General features: G+C 54.7%; 1 protein-coding gene across 2 annotated transcripts in view; it reads right to left on the reverse strand.

Moving 5' to 3' along the window:
- ARHGAP26 (Rho GTPase activating protein 26) overlaps nt 1-21,759 on the reverse strand; it is a 128,270-nt gene that overhangs the window by 15,644 nt on the left and 90,867 nt on the right. For both annotated transcript variants that reach the window (XM_080353170.1, XM_080353169.1), the window contains 2 exons: nt 19,000-19,138; nt 12,791-12,944 (listed from right to left, as the gene is read on the reverse strand). In XM_080353170.1, the coding sequence (XP_080209296.1) occupies nt 12,791-12,944; nt 19,000-19,138 (293 nt within the window). The remainder of the gene's footprint in view (nt 1-12,790; nt 12,945-18,999; nt 19,139-21,759) is intronic.

The following is a 21,759-nucleotide window of genomic DNA, read 5'->3' on the forward strand; positions in this document are numbered from 1 at the left end:
TGCCCGCGGCTCCCTCCCCTTCACCCGGCGCAGGCAGCAGGCAGAGGGGACTTTCCTCCGCTCCCCTTGTGCTCATGTTTTGACAAGCGCCAGTGCAAACAACAAAAGATGAAATACTGCTCCTTCCTCCCGTGATTTCCTTCCCCACTGCCCGGTGAATCCAGCCGGACACCGTCACCACAGGAAGCCTGTGACCACTTCAAACCCGCCGGGTGCGCCGGAGCCGCCTGCCACCGCGGGCAGGTGCCGGGCGCGCGGAGCGGTGCCAGCGCGCGGGGGCAGGCCGATAATTAGCGGCGGTTCTTACGCTACTGATAATTTCCCAGCTTAGCACAGCCCTGTCAACAGTGTCTGCAGAGCGGCTTGTGCACAGCCAGCCTGCAGCTGGGCGGGAAGCGGACAAGGGCAAATTAATCAGCGGGCAGGATCCCTTACGGCAGCAGAAAGGGCCAGGGAGATTGTGTTACCTCCATTTTGGGCGGTGGTGTTGATGTGTTGTTGTGTTCCAGATGACATAATATCCAAAGTATTGTATGACTTTTTTTTTTTTTGGTGCAGTTTTTGGTGGTGGCGTTACAGCTCCAGCTAATTTATGAAGTTAATTAGGCACAAGGATCTTCTTTCGGAGGGAGGCAGGATGTCTTTGCGAGCCCGGTTGCCTCCTGCCCTTTGGGGGAACTGCCAGCGCTTGGCGGGGCAGCGGGACGGGGCGGGAGGGGTGGCCCACCCGGGCCACCTGAGGTGGTCCCATCGGAACCCCGCTCACGTGCCATGGCTCCGCTTGGCACCGGGCGCTGCTGGGGATGTTCGGTACGTTCTCAGCATTTCCAGTGCCTGTGTGGTAGGGCTGGAAACCAGCACTGCCTTCAGGAGGCACTCCCACATTCATCTAAAGACTTTTACAAGCGAGTCTCGGCTACATCCTTGATTTTGAATTAAATTCGTCCGCAGAAAGACGAACCAAAGAATGCGTTCAGCCGTTCCTTTAGAACATTTTGACGGTGGTGACATTTATAGGTGGCAGAAAGACCTAATTTACTATCATTTCACTTTCAGCGGTCTCAATAAAACTTTTGGCCAGGCTCGCGCCTGGGGAATTCTGCCCAAAAGAGACGGGGAGGCAGAGGCGCTGGCAGCACGGCCGGGATGCAGGGCCGGCAGCACAGCCAGGACGGGCGCTGGCAGCACAGCCGGGACGGGCGCTGGCAGCACAGCCGGGACGGGCGCTGGCAGCACAGCCGGGACGGGCGCTGGCAGCGCAGCCGGGATGCGGGGCCGGCAGCGCAGCCGGGACGGGCGCTGGCAGCGCAGCCGGGACGCGGGGCTGCCGCAGCCGCCCGGCAAAGCGCAGCCCGGCCGCCCCGGCTCGGCCAAAGGCCCCGGGGGGAAGCGGGACCGCAGGCAGGAAAGGGAAAAATGGAAAATAAAGGACCGGCGGATGAGATGAGATGAGTCGAGCTGGAGCTGTGCACATCAGCTGATAACAAACACGGCCTGTTCTGGGCTGCCCCAGGGAAGGCTTTGTTGTAGCATCTTTGATTCCTGCATCCATCTCCCCACAATGGCCTTAATGTATCTTCAAATACTGCTTTATTTGAAAGTAAAATTTCCATTAGCTAATATTTGTCTGAGGCAGTTTCTTTGAAGAAAATACTGCTAGGCAGCTACCTCCTCACTAATTATATGAATTAAGTGCAGTGTCTGTATCTTCTCTGCAGGGCTCTCAGGAAAGCTGCCTTTTAAGCATACATGCTGCTGAAGTTTGAGGTGCTTTTGCAGATCTCTTGGAGGGAGATCTAATTTAATGTTTGTGAGAAGCACCCTTAGCCGTCCCCAGAGCAAACCACACAAACAGCGGAGCTGTTTGAGGCAGAAACTGCTGCAAAGTCTCTGGCGGGGCAGCGCTGGGGAGCCCCGGGCAGCGGGACCCGGCTGGAGGAGCCGCAGTCCCTGAAGGGGCCGTCTGTCCGTCCATCTGTCTGTCCTGGTAGCGCCCACGCACCCCAGGCGGGCAAGAACACCCAGAATAGCTCACCCACAGTAACACCAAAGCAGCCACGGAACCGATTCCCGCTGAGAAAAGGAAGATCAGCGCTCTCTCCGCTTACTAAAAGGGCTCTTATCCTGACGAATTACCTCTGTTTTAATGGATGAGCCTGGAGAAAATATTCTGCTGTACGACTCCTAGTTCACACAGGGTTAGCTGCAGAACTGGAGACTTATTTTATGAGAATATTTGGCTTAATTTTCAAGTTCAATTTGTGGAAAGTTTCTAGACCAAGTGCCAACCAAGCAGCGAAAGAGCTAAAGCTTTGAAAAGCTGTCATGCCACACTCTGGGGGATATGAAAAGCCCACGCAACAGAAGAGCAGAGAAAGCGCCCGTGTGCCAGCTTTCCGCCTGCGAGCCGCGAGCAGCGGGACGGGCGCTGGGGCCCTTGGGCGCCCACTGCTTGGCCAACTGGCCCACATAGCGCAGCTCGATGGGACGCTGTGATTCCCTCTGCCCTCCCAATCAAGATCGCTGCTCCCGCAGCCTACGAACCGTTCTTCACACCTCTTAAAATACCCCGTGGAAGCACACAGATGCTTAGAAAATCAATCCAGGACCATTCAAACACAACATAGGAAAGAATTATGAAATATGTATGTATACATGTATATATATGCAAGCTTTAAAATGTATTGCCATCAGCAACTGAGCCTGAAGTATATTTATCTGTGGAGTCTACTGAGTACGCTGCATCATGGAACAGGTTTAAAAACGTTTGCCAGACCCTTGAATCACTAAAGTTTATGGAGTTTTGTAACTGCAGGCACAAGCTGGGACTCCCAAGTTAAAACTGCCTTAAAACCCCCCAAACACACAGACACTCTTTTAACAGCCTGCACCAAAAAATAAATAATAATAATAAAGTCATACGATGCTTTGGATATTATGTCATCTGGAATAAGCTAAGCAACAGACTGGGAATTTTAGGATCTTTTCTCAAACAAGAAACCAGGAGATAGGCGGTTTCTGTTCTAAACTGTAAATAATCTCTAATCCTCTGAGCACGAAGCCAACCCCATGTCTAAAATACAAAATGCAATGCACCCCGGAGACATCTGCATGAGTCCCTGCCTAACTCCCTGCCCAGCCAGAGCAACGCCCGCTCCTGCGCGGACACCGGCACCGGCAGCTGCTTGGCTGGCTGAGCATTGGGCTTTTTCTTACAGAAATGCGGCATTTTCTTGCAGAAATGTGGCATTTTCACCTGTCCGCGGGTCCCGGAGCGCCGCCCAGCGCCCTGCGCACCACGCTCAGTGACCCACTGCAGCAAACTCCTTTTTCTTCCTGGCACAGAAGCTGACACCTCGTTTTTGCTGTGGTGTCCCCAGTCTTGCTCTTATAACCTTTTAGTATTTCCTATGACTCCAAACAGGAGAGGAAACAATTACATTTGGGGTAACTTCACCCCAATCTGTGTAAAATGCCACAGGTTGGCTCTGTTAGAAGACAGAAAAGATGCAAATCCAACCAGCCACGCAAGGAGGTATCGAGGGAGGGAAAAACAAAACAATTGTGCACTGTGACACCTCTTGGAAGGCAACACAGCGATTGCCATGGGCCTGGTGACCACCCCGGGCAGCTCTCGCACCAGCCCTGGCCATCCCAGCCAGGACGTCCCACCCGGGACATTCCACCCAGGACATCCCAGCCAGGATATCCCACCCGGGACATCCCACCTGGGACATCCCACCCAGGATATCCCACTCGGGACATCCCACCCTGGCCATCCCACCCAGGACATCCCATCCAGGACATCCCACCTTGCTGGGACCACAAACTCCCAGCGTAACACCCAGTCCCAGCACACGACCGCAGCCGGGAACAGGTCTGGTCATCTTAAAAAGAAATTCAGATAAGGCTTTTCCGGAGGAGCTATGACTACAAGATTTTACCTAATCCCTTAAAAATGCCATATTTTGTTCGGCAGTCAGCAGCTCCGCCCCGGAGGCCGGCCTTTGCAGTTAAAACCCACGTTAGGCAAAAGCCCAGCCTTTCGGGGTCTGGGCCGAGCTTTGCTTGGCTGCACCAGCAGGGCTGGTGGGAGATGCTCCTCTCCAGCCCCAGCAGTTTCCAGCTGTGGTTTGCTGTGTCACTCCATGGTGCTGGGCACATGCTGGCAGTTCAGGGCTTTAATCACCCCGCTGAGGGGCAGCAGAAGGGTCCTGGGGGACCCCAGCCCCCAGTCGCTGCCCTGACAACGCCTCCCCAGCTCTTGGCTCGGGCCGGAGCCGCAGTGGCTCCCGGCCAGGCGGCCACAATGTGGTGGAAGGAAGAAGAAACAGCTTTGTTTTGCCAAAGCCTCGCAATTCCTCAAGTTCCTATTTCCTCATGGCCCTGCTTTACCTATCCCGAGTGCACCAGGCAGTGTGCGTGTGAGAGCCCGGGCACCCTGCGCCCGCCACAAGGTTTTGTTTGCGATTTCATCTGAACAGAGAGAATCAGAAAGTTAAGCTAAGGTAAAAAGAAACGTCTTTAGTGCAGCAAGCACCGCTGGGATGGCACCACTGCTGGCTGCAATGTGGGCACGTCCCGAGCAGGCTGGCGGCTCCATCCTCTGGGCTCCCTCACCAGGAGGAACAGGACCCTCTGAGCACAAATAACCCCATGTTTGTATCGATACATGCCAATACATCTTTTCCTGGTCTTTATCCAAATTAAAACTGGGGCTGAATACTGGGGTACGCGTAAGAGAGTGGGTAAGAATCTGGGTTTCTCAGGGACAGGAGTAGTTGATTTATGAGACAATTTCTTGAAGAGAAGTCCCAGAGATGACGTTTCAGAGACATTCCCAAAGCGGCTGACGGGAAGGGAGGATGAGGATGAGGGTGGGACCTGCTCCTGCACCTCTAATTGCCTTTATCCTCCATGAACATCAACAAACAAGCAAATTAAACAGAGCCACCAATACCTCTGGAAAACAAGGGCAAGTCAGCTGAATCTTAAAAGTGTCCAATGTTGGGGAATTCAGCGCTTCCTGGGGAGATTATTCCAATGGCTGATTGTTCTCATCGTGAAAAATTTCCCTCTTGTGTCCAATGGGAATATCATTGTAGGGTTCCCATGTCCTGAAGCTCACTCATCCTTCTGAAATGGCTGATATGCAGGGAAAATACAGCTCAAACCCATGAAGCACGAGTTCTACATCTCACATCATTTGGTAACAAGGATTATTTCAGAAATACTCTGACTGTGAGCCTGACCTCCAAGAAACTGCACACAGGGGGAAACAGAAGCTCAGTAGTTACCCGGGGCCTGGGAGGCTGGTCCACACGCTGGCACGGCCGCGCCTGCAGCTCGTGCCAGGTCGTTTGTACCATTGAACGGGCAGTGAAAGAGGCGGAAAAGGGGGAAGAGGCGTTTGACACGATGGTACCGAGGATGTTCGCACAACGTGCCGGCTCCCGGAGCCCTGGCAAGGAGCACAGAGCTGAGCCGCGCAGACACCGCCGGGGACCAAACCAACCCGCCGGGCTGGGACGCGGCTCACACACAGACCCCAGCGTGCCGGGGGCTCTGCGGCCCCTCAGCCACCGCATGGCCGATCTCACCCCGCTCCTTCCCGCGCGCAGCATTCAGCCCACACGGACGGCAAATCCTTTTTGTCGATTCAGCAGGACGTTATCTGGTGAGTGCGACAGTTGGCTATTAACCATCTTCACTCGCATTTGAAAGGTGTGAAAAATGCGTCGCTGACTAATGAGCATCTCCCCGGCTGGTTCCACTTCACCCGACAGCTCATCTAACACCGCTGTTGGAATTAGTAACTTCAGCTGCAACCCGACATTTTCCCAGCGCGAAACTCAACACTTGTGAGCAGCTGCTGAACCCCGGCTGATACAGACGGGATTTGCTTCTAGGATGCAAAACCCAGGGCAAGGCTGAGAGCAAGGATTGCTGCTGCTGGGACCGGCCGCCTTGGCCTCCCGCCTCCCTCTGCCCAACTAGACTCTCAGTGTCACAAATATCTGTAAAAACAAAATGCAATTGAAACAAAGAAAGCACCTGAGCATTTCTAGAACTTCAACTAAAAAGGCAGAAACGACAGTATTTTGTGGCAGCAGCTGACGGACATGAAGCTCGTCACTGATGGGGGAACTGCGGGCAAAGCTCAGCTTTGCCAGGATGGCACCGGTTCCCCAGTGTTTTAAAGCACTGTATTTCATACAGAGCCACTCTTGAGGACGGGTTCCTCCCACTGGATGAGTTAAACTGGCCTGGAGACAGGGTGCCAGGGCGACCGCCGTGTCACCCATGGGGACCAACACACACACACGGAACCACTCTGCGGTCCCTGCATTGAGGGAGAACCAAACGGCCCCGTCTCACAGCTCCTCTGTGCCGAGCAAAATAAAAGCTGAATATGTCTGTAAAGAGTCCCCTGGCTCCCGCAGCCCGCGGTAACTGCGCGGCCACGCTCCCCGTGCGCCTCCAGGGGGGCCTCGCTATAAATAAAGGGAGTTTATTCTAGCTGCCAACTCCACACAGCATTGGAAACCAAGAAACTCCCCCTGAATTCCTGACCCACACCAGCTCTTCACACCTGGCGAATCGTCCTGCTGACAGCGGAGACACGGCTCCTGCAATAATACAGACTTGTTCTTACAGTCATTTGACTAATGAAGACGGGTACAGTAAAGTTCACATCACTCCTACTACTGATGACTCCACAGAAGTTTTTCTATAAAAAAGAACAGCAAAGCTAAACAATCTATTTTTGCTGCAGAGATTTGCATTCTACGCGGGTCGGGGCAGAGCTGCTGAATAAGGCTGTGTCATGTTTACGTGGTTATTTTTCAGAGTGGAAAATGTGACCAGCTCTGCAAGGAACCAGCAGCATTTAAAGGCCTATTTACTTCTCCTCGCGTGCTTTCGCTTTGTGTGTCACAGCTGAGAACTGCTGAAGCTGTTTGCATTTTTAGGAGATCGTTTATTGCAAAAGATGCTATGCTGTCCTGTTTGACACGGATGGCGCTGCAGCGCTCTGTCCGCTGCCTGAGACGGACGTGGGACGGTGAGGGACTGCGGAGAGGAGGGACGGGGCAAGGGGAGAAGGTTCGGTCCATCCCATGGATCCCACGTGCCCATGGCCACCAGCACCACGGCTTCGGTGCCACCACCCGCCAGCCCCCGGCCTCACCAGCGAGACCTCACTGATGGGGCCTGTTTTGCAAATACAGTAATAGTTGACATTTCTTGCATTTTCAAGCAGGGATAGAGCAATGTTCAAATGAGACGTCTAATGAAGATTTAGAGATCTATTCTGGTTCTGTAACCCAAAAGCACATGGGAATGATCTCTCTTCCGTAGATTAACTGGGTTATTTTTCTTCATGACCACTAGACCTTCGATCCGCTCATTTCTTTCCATACCCACGGAGGGCAAGAAATAGCCATACTTGGTCAATGAGAAAAGCAAGTTAAATGCGAATAGTCACGTGATGACTAAACGTGAGTTTCCCAAAGCGATTATTTCCCTGCAGGCAGAGTCCCCAGGCCATGGGGAGCTGGGGCTGGGTGCGGAGCGGGGCTCAGCTCGCCCCCCAGCAAGGACACGGCTGCCATGGCCCCCCTGTGGCTCTGGGCACGGCCCCCTGGCCAGGCCCTGCTCCCTCATCCCTTGGGGGACCCCGACTCTGAGACCTCTGCCACCCCATCGCATGGGAGACGGGTCTGGCAAGGCAGAAGAGGGGAGACATCATCCAACTCAGGCAGCTTTGTTGCGTTGGTTGTATCTCCACGATAAATCAGGAAAAAATGCCCAATAATATTTCATTTTGAGGCAGCAATAGATATTATGTCATTCATCAAGTGTTTCTTTTCCCTGCACGCGTTATTTTTGACCCGGTTTACACGTACAGAACGAACCCCGAGGGCAGTCGGTAAGGGCGCTGAGCTTTGTGGAGGGAGCTGCTCTGCAGTTATCACAGAGGCACAAAACGGAGCGGACACGAACCAGCTGGCCAACCCACCCTACGGTAAAGAGACCCCCAGAGGGCCAGGCCGTGAGCCCCAGCGCTGTGTCACACCTGCTGAAGCTCTGTCCTTCGGCTGCCCGGGGGCACCAGCCTCGCTGCCTCCCGGGGACAGCGAGAAGTGCTACAGGACAAATCCCAACATCGGAGGGCAGGGAAATGGAGGCTGCAGGGGCCATAAAGCAGCTTCAGTTCTGGCATTTCCTCGTGCATGGGGCTGATTCCCAGCCCCAGGGGTCCCTGACAAAGTCGGGGGCTTCTTGGGGCTCTGGAGAAGCAACGCAGCCAGTGCTCGGAGCCACCTCCGGGAAACGGGACTGCAAGGACTTCAACAACATCCAAGTGTTAAACCCAGCCCTGTACAACCAGAAATGGCTCTGAAAGGAGAAACCGAAGCCCCGGTGACTCCGTCTACCTCCTGCAGAGACTTTTGGCCACCGTTGATTTTCCAAACTGTAACACATGAGTTGTTCAGCTTTGCAAACAACTGTAGAAGCCCCAGCAAGTCACAGGGAGGATGCCAGCCACAAGTACCCAGTATTACACCTAGCAGCGAGTTTAAGACCAAGGTATTATGCTTATTTTAAGCCCTAAAAGATAATTCTAATAAAGCTGTGTAACGTGATCTGGATATTGCTGCCTGTGTTTGCAGCACCCACCTCTGATTTGGCCTCAGCCAGATTTAAGTGCCGCCCATGCCCCCGGCACACAGCACCGGGCTTGGAATAATACAGGGACAGAGATGAGGCTGAGACAGACAATGAAAAACACAAAGCACAAAGCCCATGGTGTTGGTGACACACCCCATACTGGGGGCTCGCATTGCAAAGGTACCATAGCAAGGTACTTTTTAAAAAAGAATTTCAAAAAGACAGCCATCTTAAATCTTCTTCTTTTCGTGATCACACAATTCAGTTTGGAAATTCTCTCACTTGAGCTGGAGTATGTATCTGCGCTAGAAACACGGCACTTCTGCCTCTTGTTTTGCCGTGTTTTCTAAGGAAGACGTTTTCTGCAGGGGCAGGATAAAGAAACCCGACACTTCTTTAGCAAGAGTCCCCTCTGCGGGGCTCTGGTGGCCCTGGGCAGCCCGCCCGGGTCCCCCGCTCCCGCAGCCGCAGCGGCAGCTCCCGGCGTGGGGCGGCCGTCCTGCTGACTCAGCGGGTACAACTCCCGCCCAGAGCACTTTTTCCATAAAAATAAAACCAGCCCTAACAAATAAATGCATTCCCATCGTAAAAGCCCCATTGGTGGCTGGGAAGCAAGAGCCTTCGCCCTGCAGCAAAATGATTTCCCTCCCGGTTGGCGAAGGAGGAGCGGGCTCCGGGGGAGGCAAGTTTGGGAATGACCGCGTGTCCCCCGGGAGGAGGATGGGGGTACCAGAGAGCTCGGCGCGGCACGGTGTCCCTCGTCCCTGCCAGGCCGGGGGACACGGTGGGGACAAGGCACACATGAGGATTTAGGAACCAGCCCGGCTCCCCGCAGAGCAGACCTGGGGCTACACGAGCATTTCGAAGGGAGCAGAGAGGATTTGTAAACAAAAGCTCCAACAAACATCTCTAATTTCACAGCGGTCACAATTTTTAGCATTGTACATTTAAAGGCAAACTTTGAATGCATTGGTCCTCATCGCAGCAAAAGGCAAACAAGAAATCCCTCAAACTTGCAGTGTTCAGTGTTTGTACCCCAACGAGTCTCCCACCGAGATCAACGGGAGTTATTTTCACAAGAACATCGGTTTTTGGTTTAATAAGAAGCAAGAGCATCACAACCACCCAAGGCCTCTCCCTGCCGGTCCCCCCGTGCCTCGGCAGAGGGTGAGCAGCTGTGTCACCGCTCCCACGTGTGGGGACACCCCCTGGCTGCGTGGGGCTGCAGCACCGGACCCGCTGCAGCACCGGACCCGCTGCAGCCGTGGGGCCGGGCACTGCGCTGGCTTTAAGCAGGTTTGGTGGTCTGGGCACGTGGCTGTCCCTGCCACCGATGCCACTAGACAACACCAGCCGAGATTTCAAAGCGACATCAACGCCAAACGTCCTGCCCATGCGGGCAAAGGGTGAGAGACACACAAACACCTAAAGGCACCGAACCTCGGCACGAAGCAGGAAAAGGCCCATGTTAACAACAGCGTTTCCCCTGCACAGAAATGTCCACCAGAGCATTTTTTTCAGTGATGTGTTTAGCAGAAAATAAGGATTAGGTCAAATTCTGGTCTGGAGTGGTTTGTAACGTACCAGCCTTTGCTGTGGTCCTGTTAGGGAAGCACGGGTCCCTTTCTCAAAGGGAAGGAAACATCGAATCCAGGATTCTTTTGTATTTGTTCTCTTAAAGGGTTCCTTGTTCAGAAAGAAATCCCTTTCTCTTTCCAGGAGGAAAGTGGCGCTTCCTGGCCCCGCACACCTGGGATTTTGCAGCTCCTCCGCTGCGGGCTTTGAACTTTGGCACGCGCTGGCTCCACCAACACACGGGCAGGCGCCGGGAGACCCCAAACAGGACGGCCCTGCCCCACGGCCGAAACTGCAGAACACGGTGAGCAATGAAAGAAAAACCCCGGGTCCTGAAGCAAAGCCCAAAGATGGGTCTCACAGCACCAGCGGAGAACATGGAGAGTGTTTGAAAGAGCTCCAAGAGCCCCCCGAGCCGCGAACGCGCTAATTGCGGGTGCGGTGATTACGGGGGAGCAGCAGCACCAGGCACTGCAGATCGCTGCCCAGGGCTCCCCGCAAAGCACTAACGACTCAGCTGGCTAAAAAACCAGAAGCCGCTTTATGCAGACAGTATTCGGGTTGTCCCGCAGGGCAGCAAGGCCAGAAAGGATCAAATGAAGTTAGATGCTCCATTTATCAGTGAAAGATTTGACTAAAGACATTTCATTGAAATAACTGAGGTTATAGAGAAGGAAATATTTGCCTAGTGGTATTATTCACCTTAAGACTCACTTTTCAACCTTTAGCTCAGCATTGACTGAGAACTTGTGTATTACTGCCTGTGTGAAACTCATCACATAATCACTGGATTTGAGGGAAAGCACCGAATGCCACGGGGACTGTGAGAGCCACCGGAGCTGCGCTGCTCCCTGCTCAGCACCATTTCACTTTGCAGAACTGGAAAGGCCCCTTAACTGCTGGCAAGCAAACGGTTTCACTGCCAGTCTGCTCACTAATTCCTCAGTAGCATCCAGATGCCTCCATTCCCCAAAGCCCCACATGGCTTGAATGACCTATTCTGCTGACCTTCTTTACAATTTCCTTTAAAAAATAAACTATTAAAAAGAGGCAACTCTTGGAACCTGAAAAACTGTGAATTTGGTAAATAATTCCTGTGAAGACACAGCAAGACTCAGGCTCACAAACCTTGTTGTATTATAAGTCACATCATTTTTTTCCCCTCAAAGGATAAATAAACTGAAAACATCCTGTTGAGGGAATGGGATGTGACCGACTTCCAGAGCTCAAGCTGACAGTATGGGTGTGAGATATCGCCGCATCTTTACTCAGTACACGACACACATAACGCACAGCCTTAATTCAGAGGCGTCCTACCTTTGGGATGCTCCATTCTGCCACCACAAGGCTCCTTGCGGGCGCTTTTCTCGCGGCACTCGAGGCAGGGAGCTGAGCCGAGCTTTACAAAGCCCGCTCCCGGAGCCAAGGCCAGGCTGGGCCGGTTGATGCAGGTGCAGCTCATGGTTTAGTGGCAGCGATGGTGAGGAGAGGCAGCGCGGATGGATGGAAGCCAGCGCCTGTCCCTTGTCCCCTGCTCACACCCACCTGCACACGTCTCCCTGCCCTGCAAATCACTGCAGCTGCACCCTAGGTGCCCCAAACCCCACCCCTGCTGCCAGCCGAGCCAACAGCAACGCACCTCAGCACCCCCCAGTTCCCTGGCGCTCAGCCATTCCCAGTCCTTCGCAATCCTGACAGCCAGAAAGAGCAGCCCAAGCCAAACTTGCACTGCCTGCTCCCACGGGACCGGGGCTTCCACGGCTGAGTGGGAACTGGAAGCGTTGGGAGCCCGTGGGAGGACTGGAGGGGCGGGAGGGAAGGTCTCCCTGAATGGCGAAGGTCACTGCATACGGCAAAGCCATAAATTGCCGCGGCGGGAGCCACGTTCCTCCGGCGGGGAAGGTCGCTCCGCCTCGCAGGGCCCGCGGGGCTCCGCAAGAGCTGAGCGGCTCTTCGCATGTACGAGGTTCTGTGGGAAAATGCTACGGGGCCCGGCAAAGCCGTGGCAGGAAGGAAATTCCCCCGGCAGAGGCGGCCATCGGTGCGAGGGCGCAGCTGCCGGGTTCAGGGGACTTCATAAATAACGCGGCCGTCCCCAGGGACTCATTGCTAAGGTCACTATTTTTTCCCTTGAACTTTCTAGATGAAGGAAGCAATAGCAGAAGCAATGGCACAGATCTGGCTGGAGATCAACTGCACTGACAACAGCCACAGAATTTAACTCCGAAGAAAAGTCCTTTGTGTTCACTGGAGTTATCACCAGAGGGGTCGAGCGGTTCAAGCAGTAATGTGGAGTTCTGCTCGAAAAATACCCCGCATGTGCAAAATAATCAGAGCTGAGCTCGCTGGCAGATGTAACCCCGGTAACTAATTCCACCGCTTAGACCGAGTTAAAAATGCAGGGCACACGCTAGGTGCCCATTAAAAATTAAAATGTTAAATTGTATGCTTCAACAAACTGCTGGGACTCAGAGTAAGAAACAGCCCTGATTAAAGATTAAGGACGGAGAGCCTATAAAACACTAATTACCACTGTACTTACAGTGAATTTGGCCTGTTGGGTTTAATTACTTCTAGTTCAAGATCACTCGAGTTCAGGCTGGGCTGGGGAGCGCTGGTGGAGTTGAGGAAGCTGTTGACGTTTGAGGAGATGACGGATTCCAGGCTGGAGTTGATGATGCTGTTCCTGTTCTCCTCTAAAAGACACCAAAGGCCAAGAATCAGCCGGTGCACGGGAGGGAGGACACGCTGCCGCGGGGGCACCGAGCGCTGCCATGGAGGCACCGAGCGCTGCCGCGGGGGCACCGAGCGCTGCCAGAGACACCGAGCGCTGCCGCAGGCACCGAGCGCTGCCAGAGGCACCGAGCGCTGCCGAGGGGGCACCGAGCGCTGCCACGGAGGCACCGAGCGCTGCCGCGGGGGCACCGAGCGCTGCCGCGGGGGCACCGAGCGCTGCCGCGGAGGCACCGAGCGCTGCTGGAGGCACCGAGCACTGCCGCGGGGGCACCGAGCGCTGCCGCGGGGGCACCGAGCGCTGCCAGAGACACCGAGCGCTGCCGCAGGCACCGAGCGCTGCCAGAGGCACCGAGCGCTGCCGAGGGGGCACCGAGCGCTGCCACGGAGGCACCGAGCGCTGCCGCGGGGGCACCGAGCGCTGCTGGAGGCACCGAGCGCTGCTGGAGGCACCGAGCACTGCCACGGGGGCACCGAGCGCTGCCGCGGGGGCACCGAGCGCTGCCGCGGAGGCACCAAGTGCTGCTGGAGGCACCGAGCACTGCCACGGGGGCACCGAGCGCTGCCGCGGGGGCACTGAGCGCTGCCGAGGGGGCACCGAGCACTGCCACGGGGGCACCAAGCGCTGCCGCGGGGGCACCGAGCGCTGCCACGGAGGCACCGAGCACTGCCGCGAGGGCACCGAGCGCTGCCACGGAGGCACCAAGTGCTGCCGGAGGCACCGAGCGCTGCCACGGGGCCACCAAGCGCTGCTGCGGGGGCACCGAGCGCTGCCGCGGAGGCACCAAGTGCTGCTGGAGGCACCGAGCACTGCCACGGGGGCACCGAGCGCTGCCACGGGGGCACCGAGCACTGCTGGAGGCACCGAGCGCTGCTATGGAGGCACCGAGCGCTGCCATGGAGGCACCGAGCGCTGCCATGGAGGCACCGAGCGCTGCCGCGGGGGCACCGAGTGCTGCCGAGCGACCCGGCGGTTCTACCGGACCCCAGAAAATGGGCACTTATTTACAGCCATGTCTTCTAAATATTACACATTAAACTATAAGAAATAACAAGTAGTCTTTTTAGTTGCAGCTACATTTTAAATGAATACCATATTCAACACGAAAATATTCATTTTTCTCAATGCATTAATATTTTATATTCCCTAAGACAGCCAAAGTGCCACACAACCTGAAAACAATTAAAATGCAAACTACATACAAGAATGGATTTCTCTGGGACTGAAATCAGCTGCCAAGGGCCTGAGCATTTGTGTGCCGGGGCACAATAACGCTGCAGAACAAGAACAGGACAGAACACCCAGTTAAAGTCAACTTGACATCAGCTACGATCGATCTTGCCAGGTCTATAAGCAGGAAGGGGTCGGGGGCTCGGCTCCTTTTCAGCTCGGCTCCTCTGCAATACACAGCAGCCGGGGGGCAGAAACTTGGCTTTATATTAATATCTGATCCAATATATAATAGTGCCTCCTGCGCCCTGCGCTGGGAACGCTGGCGCTGCTCTGCCGCCAGCCTGGAGGTTTCTCAGAGTTTCTCGTTTCCCTTGATCGTATAACACTCTGCTAAGGGATTTCCCCCTTATCTGTGTAACTTCAGCAGCGAGGAGTGAAAACATTATGCATCCCAAAGTGACACCCGCAGCACGGGCTCCCTCCTCAGCCCTGCGCCAAATTACGGAAAATCGCATTAATTCATTCTCATAAGATGCCTTTTCTGTATAAGCAATAATTGTAATTGTGGGAAGCAATTATCATCAGTGATGGCACTAAAGCAGCCCTGCTGCAGGGAACCGCTGCTGCTGTGCTGGTGTCTTCCTGAAGGACGGGCACCTGCTGGAGAACCACATGAATCCTGCTAAAATGACACATCTTTCGAATATTATTCTTCCAGTGCACACCAATATGATCAAATTAGTACCAAAAAGCACATAGTAACAGGGAATGCCTTGTTCTTAAACCCTTTAAACTGTGCACCTCTGCTTGTGTTAGGAGACTGTGTGGTACCCACCCGTATCCTGTACACATTTAAAGAAGGATAAAAAGAGTGCATGATACATGAAGAATTCATCCTGAACACAGAATCACAGCACCATAGGTCTGTGGGTGCCGGGGGAGAGCAGAGTCTGACACTCCCTGTCACTCCTTTGCTGGAGTTGCTGCATTTTCCTGGCACCTGGACAAAATCGGGGCCAAAACTTGGTTTTGCTCAGGCTGAGCTTATCTTCCAGAGACCAGCCAAAGCCAAGGATGTGTTAATTATGTTGATACATGTCAACACATTCCTGAAATTGCACTTCATTAATCCTGATGTGCAATGAGCCACCAAGGGAAGGAGCAGCACACGCACCTCTCTGTTCCCTCCTTTGTCCCCCAGGGTAGAAGCTGGGTTTTTTTACCCATCTGCGGTTCCAACTCACCACCGTCTGACACGCCAAATGGGAAACACAACCAACCTCGGCACCGTATGGCGGCTCCAGCAAGCCATGCCGCCCCTACAGCAAGTGAGAAAAGCTCCTACAGAAGAGTGACTTCCCTGGAGCGCCCCTTTTAAAGCCATTTACGGCCCGTGGCTCCAGGGCCAGCCCAGCGGCGGGCGGGAGGTCCGAGGCTGCGGGTGTGCGACCGGCTGATGGAGACATGGCAAGTCCAGCTCGGCACCAAGCTCTGGGCTGGCCAGAGCCCACCTGCGACTCGGGAGGCACGAGCGCTTTGTGATGAAAAACATCACCCATGCAGAAGAGGCAGAAGGTTAGAAAAGCAGAGCGCTGACCTCCAGAAATATCGACAGGCAGATGCAGGAGCCAGCGGGTGAAAGAAGACAGAAATTAAGTTGCCAGTGGATCTAAAAACCCAAAAAGGGGCATGCAAACCACTCCTCTGTTTTCAGAGCTGGCGGTGCAGGGTTTAAGCAGGGCGGTGACAGAGGTGGCCAAGCCCAGGGGCCGGGCACGCTGACCCCCAGGGCTGCGAGGAGCCTGAGCCAATGCACTGCGGTCTAATGCCACATCTTATTATTTCCAAACATCTTCTGCCTTAGGCTGAAGTCTGAAAATAAGCTTCGTAAGCCCAACAAATCAGTGTCAATTGTCTGCCTAATCTCAGTGCTAGCTACCAGCCAATATTGAATTAAGGTCCCTATCAGCCAAGAAACTGGAAGTGTTTCATCTAAAGCAGGGGGGAGATGAATGGCAGAATCTGAAACTCTTGCTTTATTTTATTTCCTCCTTCTTAAAAGGCTGATATGGTATTTTACTTCATGTTTTTAAAAGCTTATAGGAAGGATTCCTCGCTGTGACATTTAATTTGGTCTTACAGCCACACGAGCAGTACCGCTCACCCGCTAACGCGTTTCTGCTCCATCGCGCAGAACAGAAGAGCCACTTGGCAAAGCGGCCGCAGCTCCTCTGTGCCGGCACCGTGACCCAGCTCCCGGCAGCGAGAGAGCTGCCCTGAATCACCCACAGCAGCAGCTGCTCCCCAAGAGCCCCAAAACCCCGCTCCTGGAAAGCGGGGCTTAAAGAAGAGCTGGACCCGTGCATTATTTGCAGCCCTTCCTTCACCAAACAAAACTCTGCCCGTCGCTGAACTGCTCGGCCGGTCTCGGTTCGGTCTCTCCCAGCTCAAGAACCAGCAACACATCAGAACAAGTTTGAGTTTTCACCGGTTAGTCTTGTGAAGGTTCCTGGCAGTGGAGGGCTGGTGCCCAGCAGAGCCCAGCGCAGAGCCCAGCAGAGCCCAGCGCCGAGCCCAGCACAGAGCCCAGCGCCGAGCCCAGCACAGAGCCCAGCAGAGCCCAGCGCAGAGCCCAGCGCAGAGCCCAGCAGAGCCCAGCGCAGAGCCCAGCAGAGCCCAGCAGAGCCCAGCAGAGCCCAGCAGAGCCCAGCGCTGACGCCCCGCTCGGGCACCGTGGCAGCAGCTGTCCCAGGAGTGCAGGGCGCTGGCAGCCCCCGCAGCGCAGGACAGCCCAGAGCACTGCTGGTCATGAGGAACCGATACCAAACAGAATGGTGTATTTGCTGTGTTAATGACACATGTTTTGCAATATCCACTCAGTTCCTGGGTCAGTTGTGGACAAAAATGTAAATGTTTAACACCAATATAATCACTATAATTATCTAGAATCACTGTAATTATCCTATCTGCTCTCTTGCATGATTCTGTCTGTTGAGTATTGTAATTTTTTACTTACAGCTTTGTATGATGAATTTTAGTGAAAATTTTAGAAAGATATCCAACTTCGATGAGCAGATTTCAAGTAATGGAAAATTCACGGCCCCACTTGACTTCTTTTTATGGTTAAGTTGCTCTTAGTCTTAAAAAATGTGCACTGTTTCCATTTTGGACGTGTCTAGCTTCAATTTCCAGCTATTAGATCTTATTACACCTTCATTTCCTAGATGAAGGACGGCAGCACGCCCTCAGCTTCTCCTTGTGCTCGGGGCTCCTCAGAGCTGTCCTCACCTCTTGCCACACAGATTTGGGGGCACAAGCGCCCAAGTGACCCTGTACGCCAGGGGTACCTGTCCCTCGCCCCCAGACAGGCACCCGCACAGGGAAGAGGAGCGTCCCCTGTGCCCACGGCGGGTGCCAAAGGTGCCGGCTGCTCCTGTGTCACCGTGGGGCTATTTCTGTGTCACAGCCCAGGACACGATGCAGATGTGGCACCACGTGCGCCTCAGCCTTGGCCCATCTCTGGACCAGTAAAACCAGAAAACTCGCATTATTCCTCAGGTGACACGTGCAGTGGGGCTGGCAAACACTGAATAAGACGGCAGTGGCTTCCCATAGACACGGGAGATTGCATACAGTCAGGAGGAAAGTTGGGAAAATATTGCTTCTTGTGGGAATAAATAACTGCAGAAATAAAACACCTCCGTTCCTCTTCCAGGCCAGGGGAGGATGCACGGGAAGGCCCGGCAGCCGAGCCACTCCAGCGTCTAACGAGCGGCTGCTTCGTTAGCAGCAAATCAATGACTTGGGCTGAAATTCTCCAAAAGCAGGTTTTGGTATGCGAGGCTCCACTGAGAGCGGTGTGACACACTATTTCCAGAGCACGCCTGGGCGCTACCGCTGCTTCCTTAAACCCACGTGTATCCGTACGACATCCTCCGAAAGGAGAGCGCCTGATAATCAACAGTAACTCAACCAGAGGCGGACAAGCCCAAGCGTTTTGAGAGCCAGTAGAGTACAGAACAACCACTCCACAGGTCTAAGTCCTGGCAAGACGGGTTCCCCGACTCGCTCGCACTTGCTCTGCTCACCATGTCACCCTCCTGCTTTTTCAGCAAACGGGGACAGGTCCCTGTGCCCGGCGCTGGTTCCAGGGGCAGCCCCAGGCAAGGCTTGGGAGGACATGGCCAGGGGGAACGGGAGAGCTGGGAACGGGGTTTGCGCTGTAACGTGAAGCAGCAGCCTGAGCCGATGCATCACCGCTGCTCCATGACGGGCACTGACTCTTTCACCTAAATATCTGGAGCATCAATTAGTGACAGAAATGGAAAGATGATCTTCAACATTTTTAAACTGCTGTGGTACATAATCCTCAGAAAAATGCAGAACGTCCTGGTCGAGTTTTTCATGTCTGTAAAAGGCGCGGTGGCTGCGGGCCTCCAGAACGGGTTTGCCTTTTGGGGAGGCAGGCGGGTGTCCCCCCGCCACACGTGCTGCGCCCCGCGGGCAGGAGCGCATCGCGGCAGCTGGGGACGGCGGGGACGGCGCTGGGGAACATGAGAGCCGGAATGCACGGGGGCCCGTCCGGCGGGGAGGGGACAGCAACACTTTATACTGTGCTAACGCTGCCGCATTTCAAGCCCCTGGTTACGGGCTTGGATGCCACACGATCTTCACACCCGCATCAATGTGATGGCAGAGGAAACCCAAGCCCCATTCTGTTACGGGAATTGTCTCTTCCATTGACAGCAGTAAAACTGCATTTTGTGGCATGGGAGTGACAATCTCAAAGTCACGATTAGGGCAAGAACTACATCAAGTGGGAGAGCCGGGCTCGGCACACTTACGCTTCTCATTGGGCTGTGCGGTGTGGAAGAGCGTCAGGGGCCTCTCGCTGCAGGACGGAGGCTTCGAGTCCATGCTCTTCTTGCGAGATAGCAGCAGCTGTGAGTTCGACGGCAGCGTCTCTGGCACCGTGTTAAATATCTGTTAAAAATAATAAACAAGTTGCTCTTTGGCATCACCCCTTCGAACAGAAGAGCCGCCTGCCTGCCCGGTCTGCACCGCGCTGTGCCCGCTCTGCAGAGCTGCGCCTCAGGAAGACGTGCATTCGACAGGGCAACATTTTGGGTGTAATGTCCTGAATTCCACATTCCCGCCCTGTCTGCACTTCTCTCTATTCTTCACCCAAGACGCAGGTTGCAAGGTGTGACGTACCCTGACAACCTGGCACTCGGCTAAGTTTGGAGGTGTGTGGCGCCCCAGCAGATGATGGCAAGTGCCCCCGGCTGACAGATTGGTGTGTCCCCATACATGTCCCTGCAGTGTGGCCCCCGGTGCCCTCACACCCACCAATGCCAACCAGCTCGGGAAAGTCTTTGTGACTTCCAGCTGTCAGAAAACTGAGCAATCACATTTTTCTCAAGGGGATGGAATTTTGAAACTGCACGAATGTGAAGAGCAGCAGTTCTGCTTGTTGTTGATTTAGGTGACTTATTGTTTCTGTTCCGGAACCCCAGGCTCCGCCAACAGCAGCACAGCCGCCAGCCCAGCCCTCTCAAGGTTTGCCTTGCTCGAGTACGTCAGGCGCCGTGCCTCAGAGCCTTTCCCTGCTCCACTGGCCCTGCCGGACAGCGACCTGCAGGAAAACCCTATTTCAGAGGCAGCTGGTGCCCGTCGCAGCCCGGGTGACCCCCATGGCCACCGGCACCCGCGGCCCTTGCCCCGCAGGACCCCCGAACGCGCCCGCCAGCTCCCGGAGTGGCTGCCAGCACTTAACGGGTTTGTTTTGTGTAACAGCAACCGAACCCTCACACACACACAAACCCTCCATGCTGATGGCTACAAATAAACACTGAAGAGCTAAAATGCGTCAGCCAAAAATGTTAATGTCACATCTCTCCCCAAATGCATGAAGAGGCGGGTGTGAAGGGCAGTACTTACAGAGGGGAACTAATGAACCATCCTCAATGAATCAAACCCCTCGCACTAAGGACATCGCTGCCCAACCTTTCTATTTGCAGGGACCGGCTGCCCGGGCTCCGTTTTGGCTTCCGAGCCTGCGGAGGGGTGAGGGGCAGGAAGCAGCGATGAATCACCGTGCAGAAGTCTGCCCGCCCGGCAGGACCAGCACCGGCCCCGGCCAAGCGGGCAGTTGGGTTCGCGCTGCGAACAGATGGCCGGAGCACGGAGCCCTGCAGCCCTGCCAGCCCCGCGGGCTCACCCGCGCCGTACGGACCCGCAGGGCACGAGCCGCCCCAGCCGCGCTTTCCGCACGCGGCACCGCTCCTTTCCACCCCACACGCCTGCCCGGGCCCTTCCCACCTCCAAAGTGGCTGCTCTCCAGGCTCCCCATGGGAGTTCGGGGGGCGGTGGCTCCCCAACCTCTTGCATGGCTGCTGCACCCCAGTCCCCTCACCCCACCAGCACCGCAGCGCCGGTGCTCGGGCCACCAGCAGTCCCGGTTAGCAGGGCTATTGGCAGCACGTTGCCCACCGTGCTGGAACACCACACAGCTGCACGTGCTCCAGGTGCCTGTCCCAGGGTTCGCCCAGCCCACGAGCCCTTTGCTCTGTGTGCTAAATGCAGCTTTTCCCGGGCAGGACCCTCAGCGCCAGGGGCCAAAATGGGCCCAGGGGCACCTGGGCCACCCTGGGCTCCGTCCCCATGCGCAGCACAGCCACTGCCTGCTTTGACATGCTCTCGCTTTCAAATTGCTTTTCAATAGGAAGTTCTACTCGGGAAATATAATGAAATATATAAATCAAGCAAGATAAAAGTATAGATTTATGAATTGCATTTTATGCAATGATTTCCCCAAGTACACTTGAAAATAAACTTCCAGGGTGCCACTTCCCTTTTCGCTCTTTAATAAGAGAAGATACATGCACTGTTAAATGATGAACTCTGTGACTAAAACCAGCCTCAGCTTATAAGGAGTTTGCATTTTTAAGCACAGCTGGAACATCATTATGAAACAATTCCACTGAAAAGCTCCAGTGCCTGGTATCTTACCCAGCGCAGCTCATCACAGCCAACGCTGTATTGCAGTCAGAACGCCCCCTCGGCCCCGGTGCCGCGCTGCAGGTGGCCCCAGGACGGTCCTCAGCGCCGGCACCGCGCGGCTCAGCGACGCGGGGGCGCAGGAGCGATGGGGGCGGACGAGGGGCCGCTAACAGCCGCTCTCCACCACCTCAGGGCCATACGAAGCATGCAGGCTAAATTTAGCCGCTCGCAATGGAGAAAAGTCAATTAAGAGCTACATTTGAGAAAGCAGAACACTGATTTTGGAGGTCTACAGAGAGAGGAGCCTGAGACCCCCAGAACCGTAAGATAAACAGCCCATTGTAGATGCTTTGCTGTTACCATGCACCGGGAAACAGGGCAGATCTCTTCATCAGCAAAGAAAACCAGCTCTGCTGGGCCAAAACCTCCTACTGCATCTCTCCCAGCTCAGACATCGCTTCGCAAAACCCCCACTCTTCTTCACAGGAAAGTTTCTCAGGTTTGTTTCATTTTTTAACATAACAAGAATAGCTGAGACATGCTCCTCACTGCACAAGCCTGTGTTCTAGCTCTCCCAGTCACACAGTCCAATTAATGGGGAG

Source organism: Nesoenas mayeri (assembly GCF_963082525.1).
Source record: "Nesoenas mayeri genome assembly, chromosome: 14".
In the NCBI taxonomy this organism is placed as follows: domain Eukaryota; kingdom Metazoa; phylum Chordata; class Aves; order Columbiformes; family Columbidae; genus Nesoenas; species Nesoenas mayeri.